The sequence below is a fragment of the Myotis daubentonii genome, chromosome 18, assembly GCF_963259705.1.
Source record: "Myotis daubentonii chromosome 18, mMyoDau2.1, whole genome shotgun sequence".
Lineage (NCBI taxonomy): Eukaryota > Metazoa > Chordata > Mammalia > Chiroptera > Vespertilionidae > Myotis > Myotis daubentonii.
In genome coordinates, this window is record NC_081857.1 from 13,871,100 (window position 1) to 13,889,163 (window position 18,064).

Genomic DNA, 18,064 nt, shown 5'->3' on the forward strand with positions numbered 1-18,064 from the left:
GGCTCTGTTTTTTCTACCCCTTTCACGTTGGAAGTAATTTCCGAAAGCGGGAAACTCGGGAAGACAAATTGAAATCTTTGTCTACGATCGAGGAATTTCATAGAGAAGTTGGTCTAGAAAAGGCAAAATGTTTAGTGAGCTACAGGGCACAGGAAAGCCCAGCCAGGAGGTCTCTGAGCGGCCAAAGGTGCCGGCAGGGCACTTACCTCCTACGAGAAAAGGGGGTCGAAAAGGGTGCAGCTGAAGATGGAAGCTAATCTAGTGGTGGAAGGGGTGTTTCGGAGAAGGGAAGGTGGGGTGGGAGGAAGAAAGCTGACTGGAAGGGCTTGTGAGCGGGGCTTGCTCTGAAGGAGTGCTTGAATAAATGCCTTCAGATAGAAGGACTCGTAATATTGAATTTCCCAGTTAGACTCTCAGGCCCATGCTTACCCACTACTGAGAGCTGGAGATGGAGCTGTGCCATCAGGGGCAGCAGAGTTCCACACAGAAATCTGCAAACCCGCCTGCTAAGAGGACCTTGTTGGGCACACCCCTGGGAGAAGGAATCGCTCACCCATTTTTTAGCACACAAATTGGCACACACAAGACGAGGGAAGTGAAGTGTCCTCTGTAATGTGAGGCACGTGGCATTTGCACACCTCCGTCACGAACAGGTAACATTTGCCTGTTAAAAGGCCTCCGTGCCTTAACTTGAGGGCCATCCCTGATGGCATTTGGAGTTTCAGGCTCTGTTTTTTTTTATTTGTTTGTTTTAATCCCATGGTCTGTGGAATTCAGATACTGAGCCGGGGTAAGTGAGCAGGGTCGCGGGGTGGGAGGGAGGGCGCGGTTGAGGAGGGGCTGGGGCGATGAGGGAAAGGCAGCACATGCTCTTGGTTTGCTTAGCGAGGAGCCTGGGCCACCACACCTCACACAGAAGGGCGTGAATCGTTCAGTGGGGGCTGGAAAGTGTTTGGTGAGTTACCTTCCTTGTGACTCAGTTTCCTTTATCAGTTAAATGGGAAGAGTAATAGTACCTCCCTCGCAGCCTTGACTAGGGATTAAGTTAAATGAGTGTGTATACGTAATGTGGCTTGACACATGAACGCTACGAGGTGTTAACCATTACTGTTATTGTTGCTCTGGCCATTCTGGGGTAAGGTTAGGCCAGACCGAGACCCTGGGTGTCCAGTCTGGTGGGTGCAGCAGCAGGGAATTCTGGGTAGTGTGCTGGTTTTATCCCTGAGGAAGAGGGACCCAGGCAGTAGCTGCAGGTGCAGGGGGGAGCCCAGCCCCTGAGCGGCTGGGGCTGGCAAGAGCCGGATAGACAGGCAGCGTCCCTGAGGCACTGCTCAGGGTCTGGAGTGGGCTCCGGTTCCAGCATCTACCTGGAATAATACGAATTGTAATAAATCAAACTAACTGAGCGCTGCTCCGAGCCAGGCCCTAGGAGAGAGCTACTGTTGTCATTACCACTTTACAGATGGTGATGTGGAGGCAGAGAGAGCAGATGGGGGTGGAGGAATAAAGACGGGAGCCTCTCCACGCCCAGGTGCTGAGCGCCCGGTAGTCAGGGAGAAGGTGCGGCGTGGTTTGTGGACATGCGGGTCTGGTGGCTCAGGCTGGCCGGGCCGGGCCGTCCTGGGGCTGCAACACCCACTCGCTGCTCGGGCAGACGCCGCTGTCTGCCACCGCCCTGGTCTGGATGCCTGGGGAGGCGCGGCCAGGGTCTGACTGGGGAATGGCTGGCTGTGAGCAGGGGGATCAGCTGTGACCACCGGCTGGCAGAAGCTCCCCCGCCACAGGGGGATAAGCCGCGACTCCCACGCCCTTGACCCCAACGCAGAGATTGGCATCCCAGAGGCACAGGCGAACGGGCCGGCTCGGGAAGCTTTCGTTCAGGCTCTCAAACACTCGTATTATTTCTGTGAGAAGGAGAGGAACTCTTCCTCTTTGAAAACTGTCATCATCAGAATATCTTTAAAAGCCTTCAATATTCCTTTTTATGCCATTTGCATGAAATGAGGTTTTAAAATACAATCTGCTTTAAAATGCACTTTGCAGATGAGTTAATGTGCATTTTTTTAGTGGCGCCTTGAATTCCTGCTGATGCAGTTTCCAGGGGTCTCAAGGCTGGCACTCCCCCCAGGTTGGAAATACCTCGAATGAATTGCTTTGCACGCAGACAGGAGAGCAATCTGCTCGTTAGGTGAGCTGTGGACAGCACGTCCTTTCTTCCTGCTGGATTGACAGGGACCAAGGCTGATTTTTTTAAATCAAAGGGAGGCTACTAGACTGAAGATATAAATAGACGGTGATAATGACCCTACTCTGAAGAAAGACCAGTAACCACTTTTTTTTTCTTCGTCACCCAAGAACATACTTCTTATTGGGGTGAGGGGAGAGAGAGAGCGGCATTGATCGGTTGCCTCCCATACTCCCCAAACCTCGGATCGAATCCACAACCTTTTGGTGTACAGGATGATGCTCCAACCAACTGAGCCATCCGTCCAGGGCAGTTACCACTGTTTTAGGTAAAAGCAAATAGAATGAAAAATTGGATTGTTCTCTGCCATGTAGACATTTCTGTTACCCCGCATTTGGAGGCATCCAGCCAGGAGGGCAGGCTGAGCATTGCAGAGAAAGTCCCTTGTGGCCCAGTGGAGGCACGGAATTGTGCCTTCTTAAACCCGGTGGGAAGTTTTGCCCTGAGGAGTGTCAGATCTAGAAGACTCCCACACTCCCTCTTGTCTTCCGTTGGTCCAGTGGTGTAAGGCTGAAATGGAATCCACTTCATATCTTAGAGCTTGCTTATGCATTTCGCCATCCTTGTGCTTTAAACTTTTGTGCATCCCTAAACAGCAGGCAGTCAGGCGAGGCCACAGAACCAGGCTACCTGGGCAGGACTTTGATTTTTGGGGTCTGTACTGTCCACGGGTATTGAGTCTACTCTGAGTGGTTTGTCTGTATCTATGAATAACCCGGGCGTCCCTGTGACACCTTTGACGTCTGGCTCTGAATCGTGCGTGTCCTAATTGTGCCCTGTGTCTGGTGGTCTGGGACGCCACGAGGGAAGAAGGTGAAGGTGGAGAATGTGCAGTGCGCATCATGACCAGGGATTAACTACCAGTCGTCCAATGCTGTTTATGTGCCAGGCCTTTGTTTATTATATTAATCACCGCAACATTTCCCCCCCCTTTGATGTATGCGGAAACCAAGCCTCAGAGAGGGTAAGCAACTTGCTCAGGATCACCAGCTGTGTGGTTTGTGCTAGAATCGGATCCCGTGTTCTTAACGATGACCCTGTACTACCTGCTCAGCCAGAGACTGTTTACGCTGCCTGGTTTCAAACACAACTTAAGCTCAGATGACACACCCACACCTGATTTTCCCTTGTCCTCAGGCTCCACCTCTCACTTTGCCTTTCTCTTATCAGCCCTGGGCCCCTTCCTGACTTGGCCCTACTTTCACCAGCCTTAGACGTGAGGGGGTGATGGATGAAGATGGGCAGAGTGGCACTGAACCCCAAGGGACCCCAGAGTCCCAGGTTTTGGCAGGGTGGTTGCTGGTGTGAAGGTCTGTGGAACGTGGCTTGGCTCTTGGTTCTAGGCTGGCTGGTCGACCCCGTCCTGTTCTTACCCTGGGACAGGCTTCAGGCTCAGCCATGACTTTTTAAAAAAAAAAAAATATTTTATTGATTTTTTACAGAGAAGAAGGGAGAGGGATAGAGAGTTTAGAAACATCGATGAGAGAGATACATCAATCAGCTGCCTCCTGCACACCCCCTACTGGGGATGTGCCCGCAACCAAGGTACATGCCCTTGACCAGAATCGAACCTGGGACCCTTCAGTCCGCAGGCTGACGCTCTATCCACTGAGCCAAACCAGTCAGGGCAGCCATGACTTTTTAACCCAAGAACATGGAGTGTTCCCAAGGCAAACGACACCAGCCCTCTCTTCGTAGATACAGCAGTGATGCTTGAGGCAGTGCATTAAAATCACTGTCTTGGGGACTGTTTGAAAGACGGAGGTGCAGTCTGATGACTTCTTGTTTCCCCCGTAGATGCGGCAGCCAGAGCAGTGCCCGCTGAGGCTCAGCCTGCCCGTCCTGGCCCGGGGGCTGGGCCGCCTCTTCGTCTGCTGGTGCTTGGCCGAGCTGATGGTGCACCTCATGTACATGCACGCCTTCTATGGCAGCGCCCCACTCCTGAGGGCCGTCTCCTGCTGGACCCTAGGTAATCAGGGAAGTCACTGTCGGAACGAGCGGCAGGAGCTGGCTTAGAGGGAAGCTGGACGGGGGGCACACGGGGGTGCAGTTGTCTTGGGCAAACTCTTTTCAAAAAAATTTATATTTGTATTGATTTCAGAGCGGAAGGGAGAGGGAGAGAGAAACATCAATGATGAGAGAGAATCATTGATCAGCTGCCTTCTGCACGTCCCTCAATGGAGATTGAGCCTGCAACCTGGGCGTGTGCCCTGACCGGGAATCGAACCATGACCTCCTGTTTCATAGGTCGATGCTCAGCCACTGAGCCATGCCAGTCGGGCGTGGCCCCTTTTTCTTGCCTACCCATTTCTTTATATCTGCAAGTAGGGGGGACTGAAATCATTTCTTCAGCAGGATCGTCTCCAGGGTAGGACTGGTCTGCGGAGAAACCACAGCTCTTTATTCTGCAGGTTATAAAAGCACTGGCCGCGCCCCGTTCTGAGCTAAATCTCATTTCCCTGTTGCTTTCCTCTGGAGAACGCCCTGTGGTCACTGCCTTCACCCTGTGGTCTGACCTCCAGCCCCTCGCTCCAATGGGGAATGTGTGATCTTCCGGCCAGATTCAGCTGCTCCCTGCCCGGGCCAGAGTACAAGCCTGACTCTTATCTGTTTGGAGATTTACAGATTAAAAAAACAACCCCATTGTCCTTGGAGTCACACGTGCTTAATCAGAGCCTTTTCAAGGAAGAGGCCTTTTCACGTTGGAAAAAACACAGAGCTGTTATGATGACAGTCTCTTCTTTCCAAACAAATCTTTCTTCCAGTTGGAGTAATTAATGTGCTAAGCTTTTAATGGTGCGATTAGACAACACAGAGTAGGATCAAATGATGGTTTATACTAAATCGAACCCCAGTTGTAGTGTGTTCAATTTAAGAGGCCGTATCAGTTGGGGTGATTTTAATTATGAGTAACGAAGACACAACTCAAAGCGAGGCTGAAGCATAAAGCAAAGCTGTGATCTCAACAGCCATTACCTCTGAGGCCAGCACGGGCGGTCCATCCTGGGACTGGGAGACTCACCAGTGATTCGTTTGTGTATCCGCCATTCAGATGAAGAACTCACGGGAGTCCTAGAAGCCCCTTGCTAGAACCTGCAATCCCATCACCTTCTCTCATCTCTCCTCAAATACATGTTCATGATTCCCTTTTTCTAAAAAAAAAAAAAAAAAAAAAAAAAAAAAAAGTCTTTATTTTTAGAGCAGTTTTAGGTTTACAGCAATATTCAGAGGGAAGTACAGAGATTTCCCGTATGTACCCTGACCCCGGCAACCCTCGCCCCACTTCCCCACAGATTCTGTCCTTAGCAACACCCCACCAGAGCGGTACATTTGTTACAGCTGATGAACCTACTCTGACCCATCATCGTCACCCAAAGTCCATAGTTCATGTTAGGATTTATGCGAGTGTTGTAGTCTGACAGATGTATAATGACACGTTTCTACTGTTTATACACAGAACAGTTTCACAGCCTCAAAAAATCCTCTGCACTCTCCCTTCCTCCCTTCCACCCCCAACCCTGTTCATTTCTGATCTTTTTACCACCTCCATCGCCTGACCTTTTCTAGAATGTCATACAGTTGGAATCATACAGTATGTAGCTTTTTCAGAATGAGTTCTTTCATTTGATAATATGGATGTAAGGTTTATCCATGTCTTTTCATGACTTTATAGCTCTATTATTTTCAGTGCTGAATATGATTCCATGGTCTGTGTGCAACACGGGTTATTTATCCATTCACCCACTGAAGGGCACCTTAGTTGATTCTAAGTTTAGTAATTATGAATAATGATGCTATAGGCATCTGTGTGCAGGTTTTGTGTGGACATGAAATTTTCAATTCCTTTGAGTAAATTCCAAGGAGTGCAATTTCGGGATTGTATGGTGAGAGAATGCTTATTTTTGGATGGGACTGCCAACTGTTTTTCCAAAGTGGCTGTTCCATTTTGCATTTCCACCAGCAGTGAATGAGTTCCTGTCACTCCACGTCCTTGCCAGCATTTGGTATTGTCAGTGTTTTGGATTTAGGCCATTCTGATAGGAGTGTAGTAGTATCTTGTTTTAGTTTGCAATTCCCTATTCACATAGGCTATGTGGAGCATCTTATCATGTGGTGATTTTCAGTGGTTGCCCTAAAGTTTGCAATATATTTACAACTAACCCAAGTCCACTTTCAGATAGCACTCTACCACTTCATGGTAGTACAAGTACCTTGAAACAATTTATCCCTAAATCCTTTTTATAACAAAATATTCCTTATTCCTTCTGTCACTTTTATGATCATTGTCATTCATTTCACTTATATATAAACTGTAATAATCAATACATTGTTTTTTTTTAATTTTGAAAAGGTTATTATTGGTTAGATCAATTACAAGGAAGAATAAGTTTTTATTTTACCTTTACTTATCCATTTTCTGATGCTCTTTCTTTTTTAAAAAAAATGTTGATTAGAGTTTCTGATCTATATTAGTTTCCTTCTCTCTGAAGATTTTGTTTAAAAATTTATTGCAAGGCAGGTCTATTAGAAACAAATTCCACCATTTTTGTTTGACGACATATTTTTTGTTCACTTTTGAAGGATATTTTCACCGTATACAGAATTCTAGGTTGGTATTTTTTTCTTTAAGCACTATAAATATTTCACTCTACTCTCTTCTTGCTTGCATAGTTTCTGAGGAAAAGTTAGATGTCATTCTTATCTCTGTTAACCTACAGGTTAGGTGTTTTTTCTTCGTCTGGCTTCTTTCAGTATTTCCCCCCCTCTTTATCTTTGATTTTCTGCTGTTTGAGTATAATATAACTAGGGGTAGTTTTGGGGGCATTTATTCTGCTTGGTGTTCTCTGAGCTTCCTGGATCTTTGGTTTTTGTGTGGGACATTAATTTGGGGGAATTTTTAGTCATTATTGCGTTAAATATTGCTTCCCATTCTTTCTCTATTTCTTCTCCTTCTGGTATTTGCATTCAGCTATGTTCATTGCCAGACTATGGCTGGGGGTCTAATTCTTCAGATAGACACCACAGACAGCACTCAAGGATTTTCTCTCAGCAGCAAACACGCCTGTGCACATATCTGTCAGATGTCGATGCCTCTGAGGCCAGAGCAAAATGCAAAGATTAGAGTACCTTGTTCTGTAAAAAGTTACTATGCAGCTGGGAGGACAGGCAGATAGAACCACTCAAACCAACAGGCCCCTCAAATCCGTGACCACGATCACTTCTAGCTGTTGGAGTTATCCATTGTCTTCAGATTCCCAGCCATTCTCCCTACCAAGAGTCTTGTATGGATAAAGCCTGGGCTGGGGCTCATGTCCACAAGGGAAAGTGACTAGTCAAGGTGTGTTAACATTTCTTTTTTTATTATTTTTATTTTTTTAAAGTCCTTTTTTAAAATATATTTTTATTGATTAAGATATTACATATGTGTCCTTATCCCCAAGTTACCCCCCCCCCCCCCATGTGTTAACATTTCTTAACACGGTGCTATTTGATTTGTGTGAAGTGAGACCTCATTTTTGGATATTTTTGGATAGTTAGAACTCCACCAAGAAAATGTACTTGGCCTTCAGAAACATGTATGATGAATTATTTCCTTCTAACGTTTCTAGTAGGAACTCAGGCTTACTCTATGTCATAACAAATAAAAAAAAAAATTAAGGCACAGGCTCTGATTATGTGAACAAATCTCTTTTCTACAAACAAGCCCTTAAGTGCCATTTGCTTTGTACCCATAATCCTCGATTCCATCTCCAGCCACATTAGTGTAAGCTCTGTTGCAAATATTATGAACCATGGAATCTTGGGGATGGAAACTAGAAACCTCAGAGAGCACTCAGTTCAAGTCCCTCTTCTTACCTCATCCAGTGGTAGCTCCTGGGCTGTTTGCTGGAAGCATGGGCCAGAAGCATGGACTGGACTGATGGAGCCAGTGCCCCAAATGGTTGCCCAAGGCAGGGGAATAGGGGCTAGAGTTTGAAAGTCCAATGGGATTTGAGGTGGATAACCAGGGTCTTGAGAATTGGAGACCGTTCTGAATTGCTGCGACAGAATTCTGCAGGTGAAGATTCGGTTTAGAAAGTAATACTGACTAAGCCAGATGATAAATTTAAACCTAGGGTGACAAGACAGATTAAAAAATGATCAAAGTGAGACTACGTGGAAGTTATAAGTATGCAGGCTTCCCCAGACTTCTGCCTGTAGGGAGTTGGAGGGATTCCAGGGCTGATCAAGGACAAAGACATGAGCACGAGGTGGCAGTCACACACACAAGCTTTATTTGGGGGATGCTCTGAGGGGTCTGCATTCGGGGGAAGTCCCTCACAGTAGGGAAGCTACATTGTGGGGCCCAAACTCAGAAGGGGAGGGGAGAGAGGCCCTCTCTGGGGCAGTGGGATCAGAGAGGAGGGGGACGCATAGGCGACGTCCCTGGTCAGTGTGCTCAGGAGACTCTGGGTCACAGGACGCGGGGCAGCAGTGGTTTGGGATCCCTGTAGCCCCCGGGTTTGTCTGATCTGTTACCAGCAGATGTTGGTCAGTTTCACAGGGTCTACAAAGGAGGCGGGCTGTAGGTGGCAAAAGGTCTGCTTCATTTGGGCTGTATTCAAAACAGTTTTATGTGTGAGAGTTTGAGTTTGGCGCTGGCAGGCTTTTAAACTAATGGGTCTCAACCTGAAGTGCAGAAATAAACAACCGAGGAGCCAACACACTGCCTCCTCTCAGCACGGTGCCCGTCAGGCATTGCCTTCTGGACAGATCCAGCTGAGGAGACACACAGAAATCAGGTCACAGCCCAGCCCTGGGTCGGAGAGCCCGGCCGGTCTAGGGGCCAAGTGGGAGGCCCAGACAGACAACAGCAGTTAAGGGACTGCACTCTGCTCATTCACGAGTGAGCTGATTGATTTAAACGAGCTGGTTTGGTTTTCATGACAAGGACGCATAGGCAAACAAGGCAAGTCCAGCCTCTGTCCTTGCAGAATGCATGGTCTAGATCAGTGGTGGCAAACCTATGACACACGTGTCAGAGGTGACACGCGAACTCATTTTTTTGGTTGATTTTTCTTTGTTAAATGGCATTTAAATATATAAAATAAATATCAAAAATATAAGTCTTTGTTTTACTATGGTTGCAAAGATCAAAAAATTTCTATATGTGACACGGCACCAGAGTTAAATTAGGGTTTTTCAAAATGCTGACACGCCGAGCTCCAAAGGTTCGCCATCACTGGTCTAGAGAGTTGTTTAGAAAAAATAAAAACCAAAGCCTATTCCGGTGCAGGGAGACGGGTGCTGGGAGGGTGGAGGCCCAGGGTGCTGTGGGGGCACAGAGGGGTGCCTGGCTCAGTCTAGAGGAGCTTGGAAAGCCGTCTCAGAGGAAGTAACATCTAAGAGGAAACCCGAAAGATGCTTAGGAATGAAAGAGATAATAGGTGAGGGCTGGGGGGAAGGTGCTCTAGGTAGAGGGACTAGCATACCCCAAAGCCCAAAGCTGAGAGCTCTGAGAGCATATTTGGGGAACTGAAAGACGTTGATCGTGCTTGGAAGCTCCTGGATAGGTAGGGGTGTGTGTGTGTGTGTGTGTGTGTGTGTGTGTGTGTGTATGTGGTGGTGGGGGTGTGGGGGCGTTTGGTGGAAAGATGGATTGAAGCGAGGAGGAAAGGCAGATGAGGTGATGGAGGCCTGAGTCAGGGTCGTGTTTCGAGATCTGTGGTAATCGACAGAAAAACAACTTTGGGACATTTGTGAGGGCGAGTTGACAGGCATCATAATCTAAACGGTTGTCCGTGGGGCTGGGGGAGAGGGTGGAGCCGGAGATGAAGGCTGGGATATTCTGCGGCGGGCACCCGGTGGGTGAGGCACCGTCAGCCTCCTAGCTCACACTTACTGAGGCTCCTACCCACGCATTCTCGCAACTAAACACGCCTTCCCAACCCTCCTGTGACCAGCTGGTGACGGAAAGCGACCACTGTCCACCCCTCTCAAGCTGCTGCACTATGTCACGTGCCTGCTGGTTTCTAAAGGCGTGTGCCTGAGGTTAAACCAGCCACAATCCCGTGCCACCCCCTCTCTCACAGCTGCTGAGAACTCCTGAAAGCTGGGCTCAGGGCACTTACCTTCCTTTGCTCCCTGTCCTAAGGTTTCTCTGCAGTCGAGATTGGATGTGAACTCTCCGCTACGTCGGGGCTTCTGACTGCGGCGCGCTGCTTCTCAGGACGACTGGGACAGTTCGCTGGCCACAAGCAGCGTCACAGCTTCCTTTCCGTCTTCTTGCTTTAAACGTTTGTTGCTCTTTTCAACACGTCCTGGTCAGTTTCATAAAGGGTGTCCTCAAGGGAAGTCACAATGTCTACCTTCCACGGAAATGAGTGTTTTGGAAGAGACGGATGGATCTTCTAATGATACTCTTGTTTTTCTGTGGTCTTAAGGGTGAAATAGCTAATGTTCTAACTTTTATTATAGGAACACAGAGTGGAGCCAGTTTGGGAAATGAGTTCGTTAAGTGCTCTGATCAATATCCATGAATGATCAGTAGACAGGAGATTGCAAAGTCCATGTTTTTGTGCTTCTCTTTCATGATGGTTCACCTGGCGCAGAATAAGTGCTCTGCACAAACGTGGACGAATCGACGCGTGAATAAGTGGATTCTTTTGTTGACTCGGGTTGTTTTCTGTGTTTTTTTTAGTTCATGTCTCCTTTAGGCAGCAACAATGCGGTGAGGGTTCAGTGCTAAAATAAGGGTTTTCTTATTCAGCTGGTTGTCGTTGCCTACAAAAATTTCTTTCTCTGTGTGTTTTCTTCCCTTGATTACAAACCCCCCGTCCATCTAAGAGCTCCTAATGGGACGTGGTGCATGAAGGCGCTCTTACCTGAGGACAGGAGCGTCCTGAGGCACCCCAGGGTGCATGGCTGATGATCTGTGATGGTGTTGATTTGAGCAGCAGTGTTCATACAGGCCAGAAAGGTGTGCTGTGTTTCGTTTTGACATGGAGTGCAGAGGGTGTTTCGGGAGCAGAAAACCAGAGATATATCGAGAGGTAGAGTGATCGACTGACCTGGTGGCCAAGGACACTCTTGGGTTGGGGAAAGCAAGTCTCATCCGGGGGACTCCTCAGTCCTGGACGAGCTGGGACCATTGGTCCCTCTATATGAGAACTCAGAATTGAGTGCAGAGCAAATGTAAGTGGTACTTTTGCAGGATCAAATACATGCTTTAATGACAGACACTAGGGTGGCGTTTATGACAGACACTAGGGTAGCGAAGGCCTGGGGTGGGGCGGGGTACCGGGTGGAGGGGACAATGGGGAAAAAATAGAGGGACAGCTGTAATACTCTCAACAATAAAGGTTTAAAAAAAAGATTGTGTTTATAAAGAATGGCTTCCCAGCAGGCCCACAGAGGAGGCACTGAAAGTGTCTTGCGAGGTCCAGACTTGTACAGTGCAAGTTACTGTAAAATGGAAATTGTTGGGAAGGTCCTCTGGGCTCTGGGGACACTGGACCGTCTTCTCCCCCTGGACCAGGTATTTCTTTGGAGGCGAGACATTGGGAGATTACGCACTCGGGAATTTTAGAGCCAAATTAGACCTCACAGGTTGTCTGACACTCGCATTTTACAGATTAGGCAACGGAGGCTCAGAGAAGGTCAGTGGCCTTCCCAAGGTCACAGCTTGTTGGTGGCCCAGTACAGGTGCGAGCCCAGTGTGTTGGTTTCCAGGCCTGGTTCCTTCTGCTGCCCTCACTCCCTCCCGTTTGGTTCCGGTGCCTCACTGTGTGCGGGGCACTGTCTCGGTGAGCGGTGCCAGGGAGGACTGGTGTGGGCTTCTCTGGTGAGGTGTGTGAATATGAACACCGTGGGTATCCCCGCCTCGGGAGCAGGGCGCGTGTGTGAGACGCACAGGGACCGTGGGAGGGAGGGCCAGGAGAAGGACCACAGTCAAGTCTTACGAGTGCAGTTGATTTTAGATCAGCAGCCGGTGACTGAATGGCCTGAGAATCTGAGAATTGCAGATGAGGACTCCTGGGGAGTTGAATGGGAAACCTGCAGGCAGGACGCTCAGTAATTGTTTTCACGGAGGTGCAGGTCCCAGGGTCTCTGCTAGAAGGGACCTTGCTCGCTCTTCTGATGGTTTTTCTCTGCGTCCTTCTGATGCCCAGCTGTTACCCAAATGAGTTTTTAGTAACGGCCACTTGCTCACCAGTGAGCACACCAGCCGCACGGGCAGTGGCAAATGGAGCTGTGCAGCCTCCCCAGGCGCCCACTCCTGCCTTCCCACTGCCTTCGGCTTCTCGTGCAGTTCATTTACAAGGGTTCACTCATTGTCCTTTTTTTCTTACTATCTACTTCTTAGACTTAATATATTCTGAATTTCCCCTTACGTGATGAAATATTCTTCTATTTTTTCATTTTTTAAAAAAATATATTTTATTGACTTTTTACAGAGAGGAAGGGAGAGAGCCAGAGAGCCAGAAACATCGATAGAGAGAAACATCGATCAGCTGCCTCCTGCACATCTCCCACTGGGGATATGCCCGCAACCCAGGCACATGCCCTTGACCGGAATCGAACCCGGGACCCCCCAGTCTGCAGGCCGACGCTCCATCCACTGAGCCAAACCAGCTTCGGCTATTTTTTTCATTTTAAAATATATTTCTTATTGTTGATAGTGTTACAGATATCTCCCATCCACCTCCCCCCCCCCCCCCCCCAGGTCTTCACTACCCTATTGCCCGTGTCCATGGGCTATGCATATAAGTATATAAGTTATTCTGTTTATCTCTTCCTGTCCTCTTTTAGATTCTGTGTCTTAGAGTATGATTTTAACAGTTGTATGGTGTTCCCTTCTATGACTTTACTGTTATTTAGTTAACGATTCTCTGTGGCTGATCACTGTTTACAATTTTGCTGTGTTATAAATAACTAGAGGCCCAGTGCATGAAATTCAGGTAGGGTTCCTAGGCCTGGCCGATCAGAGCCGATCAGGTTCCCCGCCTCCCCACCTCCCCGCCTCCTCTTTCCCTCTCGCCCTCAGTGCCACCGTTGGTCACCCCCATGTTCCGCGCCGCCCCCTGGTGATCAGCGCACATCATAGCGAGTGAGCAAACTCCCGGCCTCCTGGTCAAACTCCAGAGGGAACACTTTGCATATTAGTCTTTTATATATATAGATATGTCCATGGACACATTTGCAGAAGCCTTTTTGAACCTCATCCCTGATGGTTTCCTGAGGGCAATTTCCTAGGTCAGAGGCTTTGGTGACTTATTGCCAAACCGGACTTGAGGGCCATTTTTCATTCCTAGTGTCAGCGGAGTTAGAGAGTGGGTGTGAGGACTATGTTTTCAGGCCGCGGATTTCTGTTTAGAAGGCGTGCATCCCCCACCTTCGGGCCATCATTCTCTTCTCCTGATCCTCCTTCGCTGCTCCCTGCCTTGTGGTTTTTTTTTAACATCCCTTTGCCATAGGACGGCTGTGGGTTTTGTGTCTGTGTTCGGAGAAAGCAGCTGTCAGCTGCCATCTGAGCAGTGAACTGTGGGGGAGCAGGATGGGCCTGAGGGAGACGCTGCTGTCAGGTGGGTGTGGGCTGGAGCCTGGCCTTGTCTCCAGCATTTCCAACTGAGCTCTTCCAAGAGACAGCCAGCGCCTCCTGCAGCTTGGTTTGCGCCAACGCTGGGGCTATAAACCTACCACTTAGGGACATGGGTTTTCAGACAGGACAAACCTTCCTCCTTCCTCATGACAAATTGTGTTCTGAGCTTTTCAGGTACTTCTTACCAGATTATAAAAACACTGTATATTCACACAGGACTGGACGCATGGTGCACTGGCCACTGTGGGCCGACTGAGGCTCAGACTCGGGGATTCAGGGGTGTAGAGGCTGGTGGAGAGCGCCGTGACTTACTGAAAGGCAGCCCAGTTCTGTAGCAGTGATGGCTTCCCACGGTACCCGGTACTCGAGTCAAACCCGGCTGATCCTCCATAACAAAACGCCAGGAGGTTTGGCTCCTACCCACTGCCCTGACGTGTCTCCTGCCACCGCCCCTTTGCCCTCTGCCCTTCCTCGTTAGCTGTCCCTTCTTGCAGAAGGGCTCTTCCTCTTCATTGTCGTGTGACAACTTGTCTTTCCCATCTCAGCTTCAATGCCTTTTCCTAAGACAAGCTTCCCCTGGTGACTCAAACAGAAAGAGCCAGCCAGCACTTGACGTCACCTGTTCTATCCTCCACACGGGCTCGGCGCCAGCTGCAGTTGCCCGTCTCTCACGGTTGAATACACGTCCCATGGAAGTAGCAGCCTTATTTAAATTGGCCGTCATGGTGTCCCAGCACCCAGACATGACACAGCTGCTAATTGACACTCTGTGAATAACTGTCATATACAGATAATACAGGTGGTCAGGCAAGTTCCGTTGTGTTCACTGGGAAGAGCAGGTGCCCTCGGTACACTCACTTGGGGTCTGAAGAGATCTGAGTTTTAGTCTTAACCCTCTGTCCGCTCATTCTGGAACCTCGGAAAAACCACCTACAATCTGAATCTCTGTCCTTCTCTGTGAAATGAGGATCATAGTATTTGCTCAAAGAGCCCCGAAGGGTGCTTGAGAGGAATACCTCTCGTCATTCAACAAATGGATATTGTCATGACCTGTTTATTGGAAGTGCATGAAACGACCATGGGTGCCTCCAACAGCTTAGAGACAGGGAGGACACAGCCCGTCCCTGAGAGCAGACTCTCAGGTCGGGCACCGTGGGTCAGAGCTGCGGGTCTGATGGCAGCTTCACCGGAGGCTTAAATCACACTCAGGCAGAGAGTCTGCCAACCGGAAGGGGAGGTGGTTTGGGCAGAACTAGACGGGGAAACACCAGGAGGCAGGCCCTGGCAATTCCTGTCAAAGCCGTGACTGGGAAGGGACACTCTGTTCAGCCGTTTGCTTTGTCGTGGCCAGTGGCCGGACAGCCCTGTGGTGGGGCGGACGCCTCCATCTCTCAGAGCTGGAGGCCACACATAGTGTGTCCTCTGGCCCGTGCCCCGGCCCTGATTTCTTCCTCACTCAGCAACTCTCTGAGTGAGTAATTTGATTTTCCGTGTGGCTGACCTAGAGAGAAAAAGACTTCTTATAGGAAAACACGAGGCTACTATGTTGACTACTTTGTTGGATAGAAGTGCTGATAGTGGGCATCCTTGTCCCATTCCTGATCTTAGAGGAGAGGCTTTCAGCTTTTCACCGTCAGGCATGATGACAGCGGTGGGTGCATCATATATGGCCTTTATTATGTTTCTGCTAGACCCTGAGAGTTTTTATCAAAAGGATGTTGAGTTTTGTCAAATACTTCCGTATCTATTGAGAAGATAATATGGCATTTATCCTTTATTTTGTTAATTTGATGTATTGTTTTGACTGACTTATGGATGTGGAACCATCCTTGCATCCCTGGGATATACCACTCACTTAGTCATGATATATAATCCTTTTAATATATTGTTGAATCTAGTTTGCTAATAATTTGTTGAGAATTTTTGCATTGGCCAGAGATTATTTTTAAAAAAATATATATTTTTATTGATGCTTTTAGAGAGAGAGAGAGGAAGGGAGGCGGGGGAAGAGAGAGAGAAACATCGATGTGAGGGAGAAACTTTAATCAGTTGCTTCCTTCACACCCCCTCCTGGGGGTCAAGCCTGCAACCCAGGCATGTGCCCTGACTGGGAATTGAATAGGTGACCTTTTCGTGCAGGGGATGATGCTCAACCAACTGAGCCACGCTGGCCAGGGCTTGGCCAGGGATTCTTTAATGTAATAATTGATGTATTATGTGTGTGGCTATTAGTATCAGTGGTTCAGGATAGGCATACCAGAAAGGGCCAGGAGGTGGCAGTAAAAGCTAGGCAGTCATTTGAGAAACTCAAATTGGACAAAATTGTATCAGCCTAGTATTCAGCCTCTCCTGGTGAATTTACAAGGTATTGACATGGGGGTGGAGAGGTGGTGTTGTTTCTTGACCAGAGAGAGGTGTTCTACCGAAGTGGCCATTCTTATCCCAGTTTCCATGGTATCCCTGAGTTTTTATCACTTTCAGTTTTCATGAAATTCTCCTGCAAAATAAAAAAAAAATATATATTAATTTACTCTTTGTTTTAAGGTTTTATATAGAACATGTTTGTTTTTTTTTGGTTTGTTTTTTTAAAATATATTTTTATTTATTTCAGAGAGGAAGGGAGAAGGAGAGAGAGATAGAAACATCAATGATGAGTGAGAATCATTGGTTGGCTGCCTCCTGCATGCCTCCCACTGGGGATCAAGCCTGTAACCCAGGCATGCTCCCCCGACCAGAATCAAACCCGGGATCCTTCAGTCCGCAGGCTGACGCCCTATCCACTGAGCCAAACCAGCTGGGGCTAGAACATGTTTTTATGTAGAGGCTGTAGAGGAGAGTGTCACTGGGTTTTAGCAGTGAGTCATCTACCTCCCCCTTCATTTCGAGATTGAGTGGGCTTGGCCTCTCGTTCCCTGGGCTGGGCAGAACCTGGGCTCTCCTAAGATTTCCAGTCCATGGCCGCCTCTGTCTCATCTCTTGCTTCTGTGGGATTCATTCTATTTAGGGATCATCTTGCAGTGCCCTGATTACCACATGGTACTTGGTTCTTTTACTTGATCTGTACACACACACACACACACACATGTGTGCACACACACAAAAACAAAAATCTGTTCAGACAGAGCTGTGTGTGTGTTTGAGGAGGTGTGTTGGGAAGAGAGCTGCACAGACAACTTAAAATTGACAACCGGAGCCCCTCTGCTTCCTCTGCCACGTCTGAAACTCAGGCCCTGGTCTCCGGCACACTGCTCTGCCCTTTTCTCTGTCTCCTCCTGTCTGTCTTCTCTCAGGAACAAAAATGATCCCCTGTGTCCTTACAGACTGATCTTTTATAAACACAAAGCAAATCATCTCCCTTTCTTGCTTGGTTTCGTAGGCCTTCTACTATAAAGCTGTGCTGCCTATCTGCCCCTCCACCCCCTGCCCGACACCCTATTCCCTGCACTGGGCTGCTTCACACCTGGCTCTGCACGCTCCAGTGCTTGAGGCTTCCTGTATCTAGCCAACTCCTGCTTCAAAACAGCCCACTTCCGGGCCAGTCCCCCTGAACTCTCAGATTTAGATGATGCCGGCCTCCACCCCCCACCGCTGTAATGAATTACTTTTGATTAGGAGAGAGAAGCCGAGTGTTCCAGTCCTGAACTGTCATCAACTTTGATAGCACCGGGCATATTAAGGGCATTTAGATGGGCTCAATGATTGTGAAAGTGTTATTTAAGTGCGAACTGTCCTCAACTCAACTTGTGATCAATGAGAAAATGACGGTCATTTAATTCAAATCAATCCAACAAGCTTCATTACGCCGGCAGCGGAAATCACTACCCACTCATTCATTCTTCAGACCTTCCTGAGGCCCCCGGGGACCAGAGGCACGAGGTGAAGGGGAGCGGTCCAGGGGTGATGTCATCTACAGTTTTGGAATTTAGGAGAAATATCGGTATTCGCCACAGGCCTTTGGGATTCATAGTGAATGGGTGGCCAGTAACGATCCACCTGGATCCCTGGGGCTGTGGACACATCCTGCTTTCAGACTTTTCTCCCTTGAGAGGGAAGGAGAGTAGTTTAAGAGGTTCACAGCAAAATTGAGAGGAAGGTACCCAGATACCCCATGTAATCCCTGTGCCCACATACTCACAGCCTCCCCACTGTCAGCATCCTCCCTCAGAGAGGATTGCAGCTGATGAACCAACATTGACACATCATGATGTTTACACTGGGGCTCCTTCTTGGTGTTGTGC

The 18,064-nt window shown here is 48.4% G+C and overlaps 1 protein-coding gene across 5 annotated transcripts in view; it reads left to right on the forward strand.

The window, feature by feature from the left end:
- Positions 1 to 18,064, forward strand: part of HHAT (hedgehog acyltransferase) — a 167,182-nt gene that overhangs the window by 39,712 nt on the left and 109,406 nt on the right. For all 5 annotated transcript variants that reach the window (XR_009449963.1, XM_059675638.1, XM_059675637.1 and 2 more), the window contains exon 7: positions 4,043 to 4,214. Coding sequence is in view for 4 of the 5 variants with exons in the window: in XM_059675638.1 (XP_059531621.1) it covers positions 4,043 to 4,214 (172 nt within the window). In the remaining variant the exon portion in view is untranslated. The remainder of the gene's footprint in view (positions 1 to 4,042; positions 4,215 to 18,064) is intronic.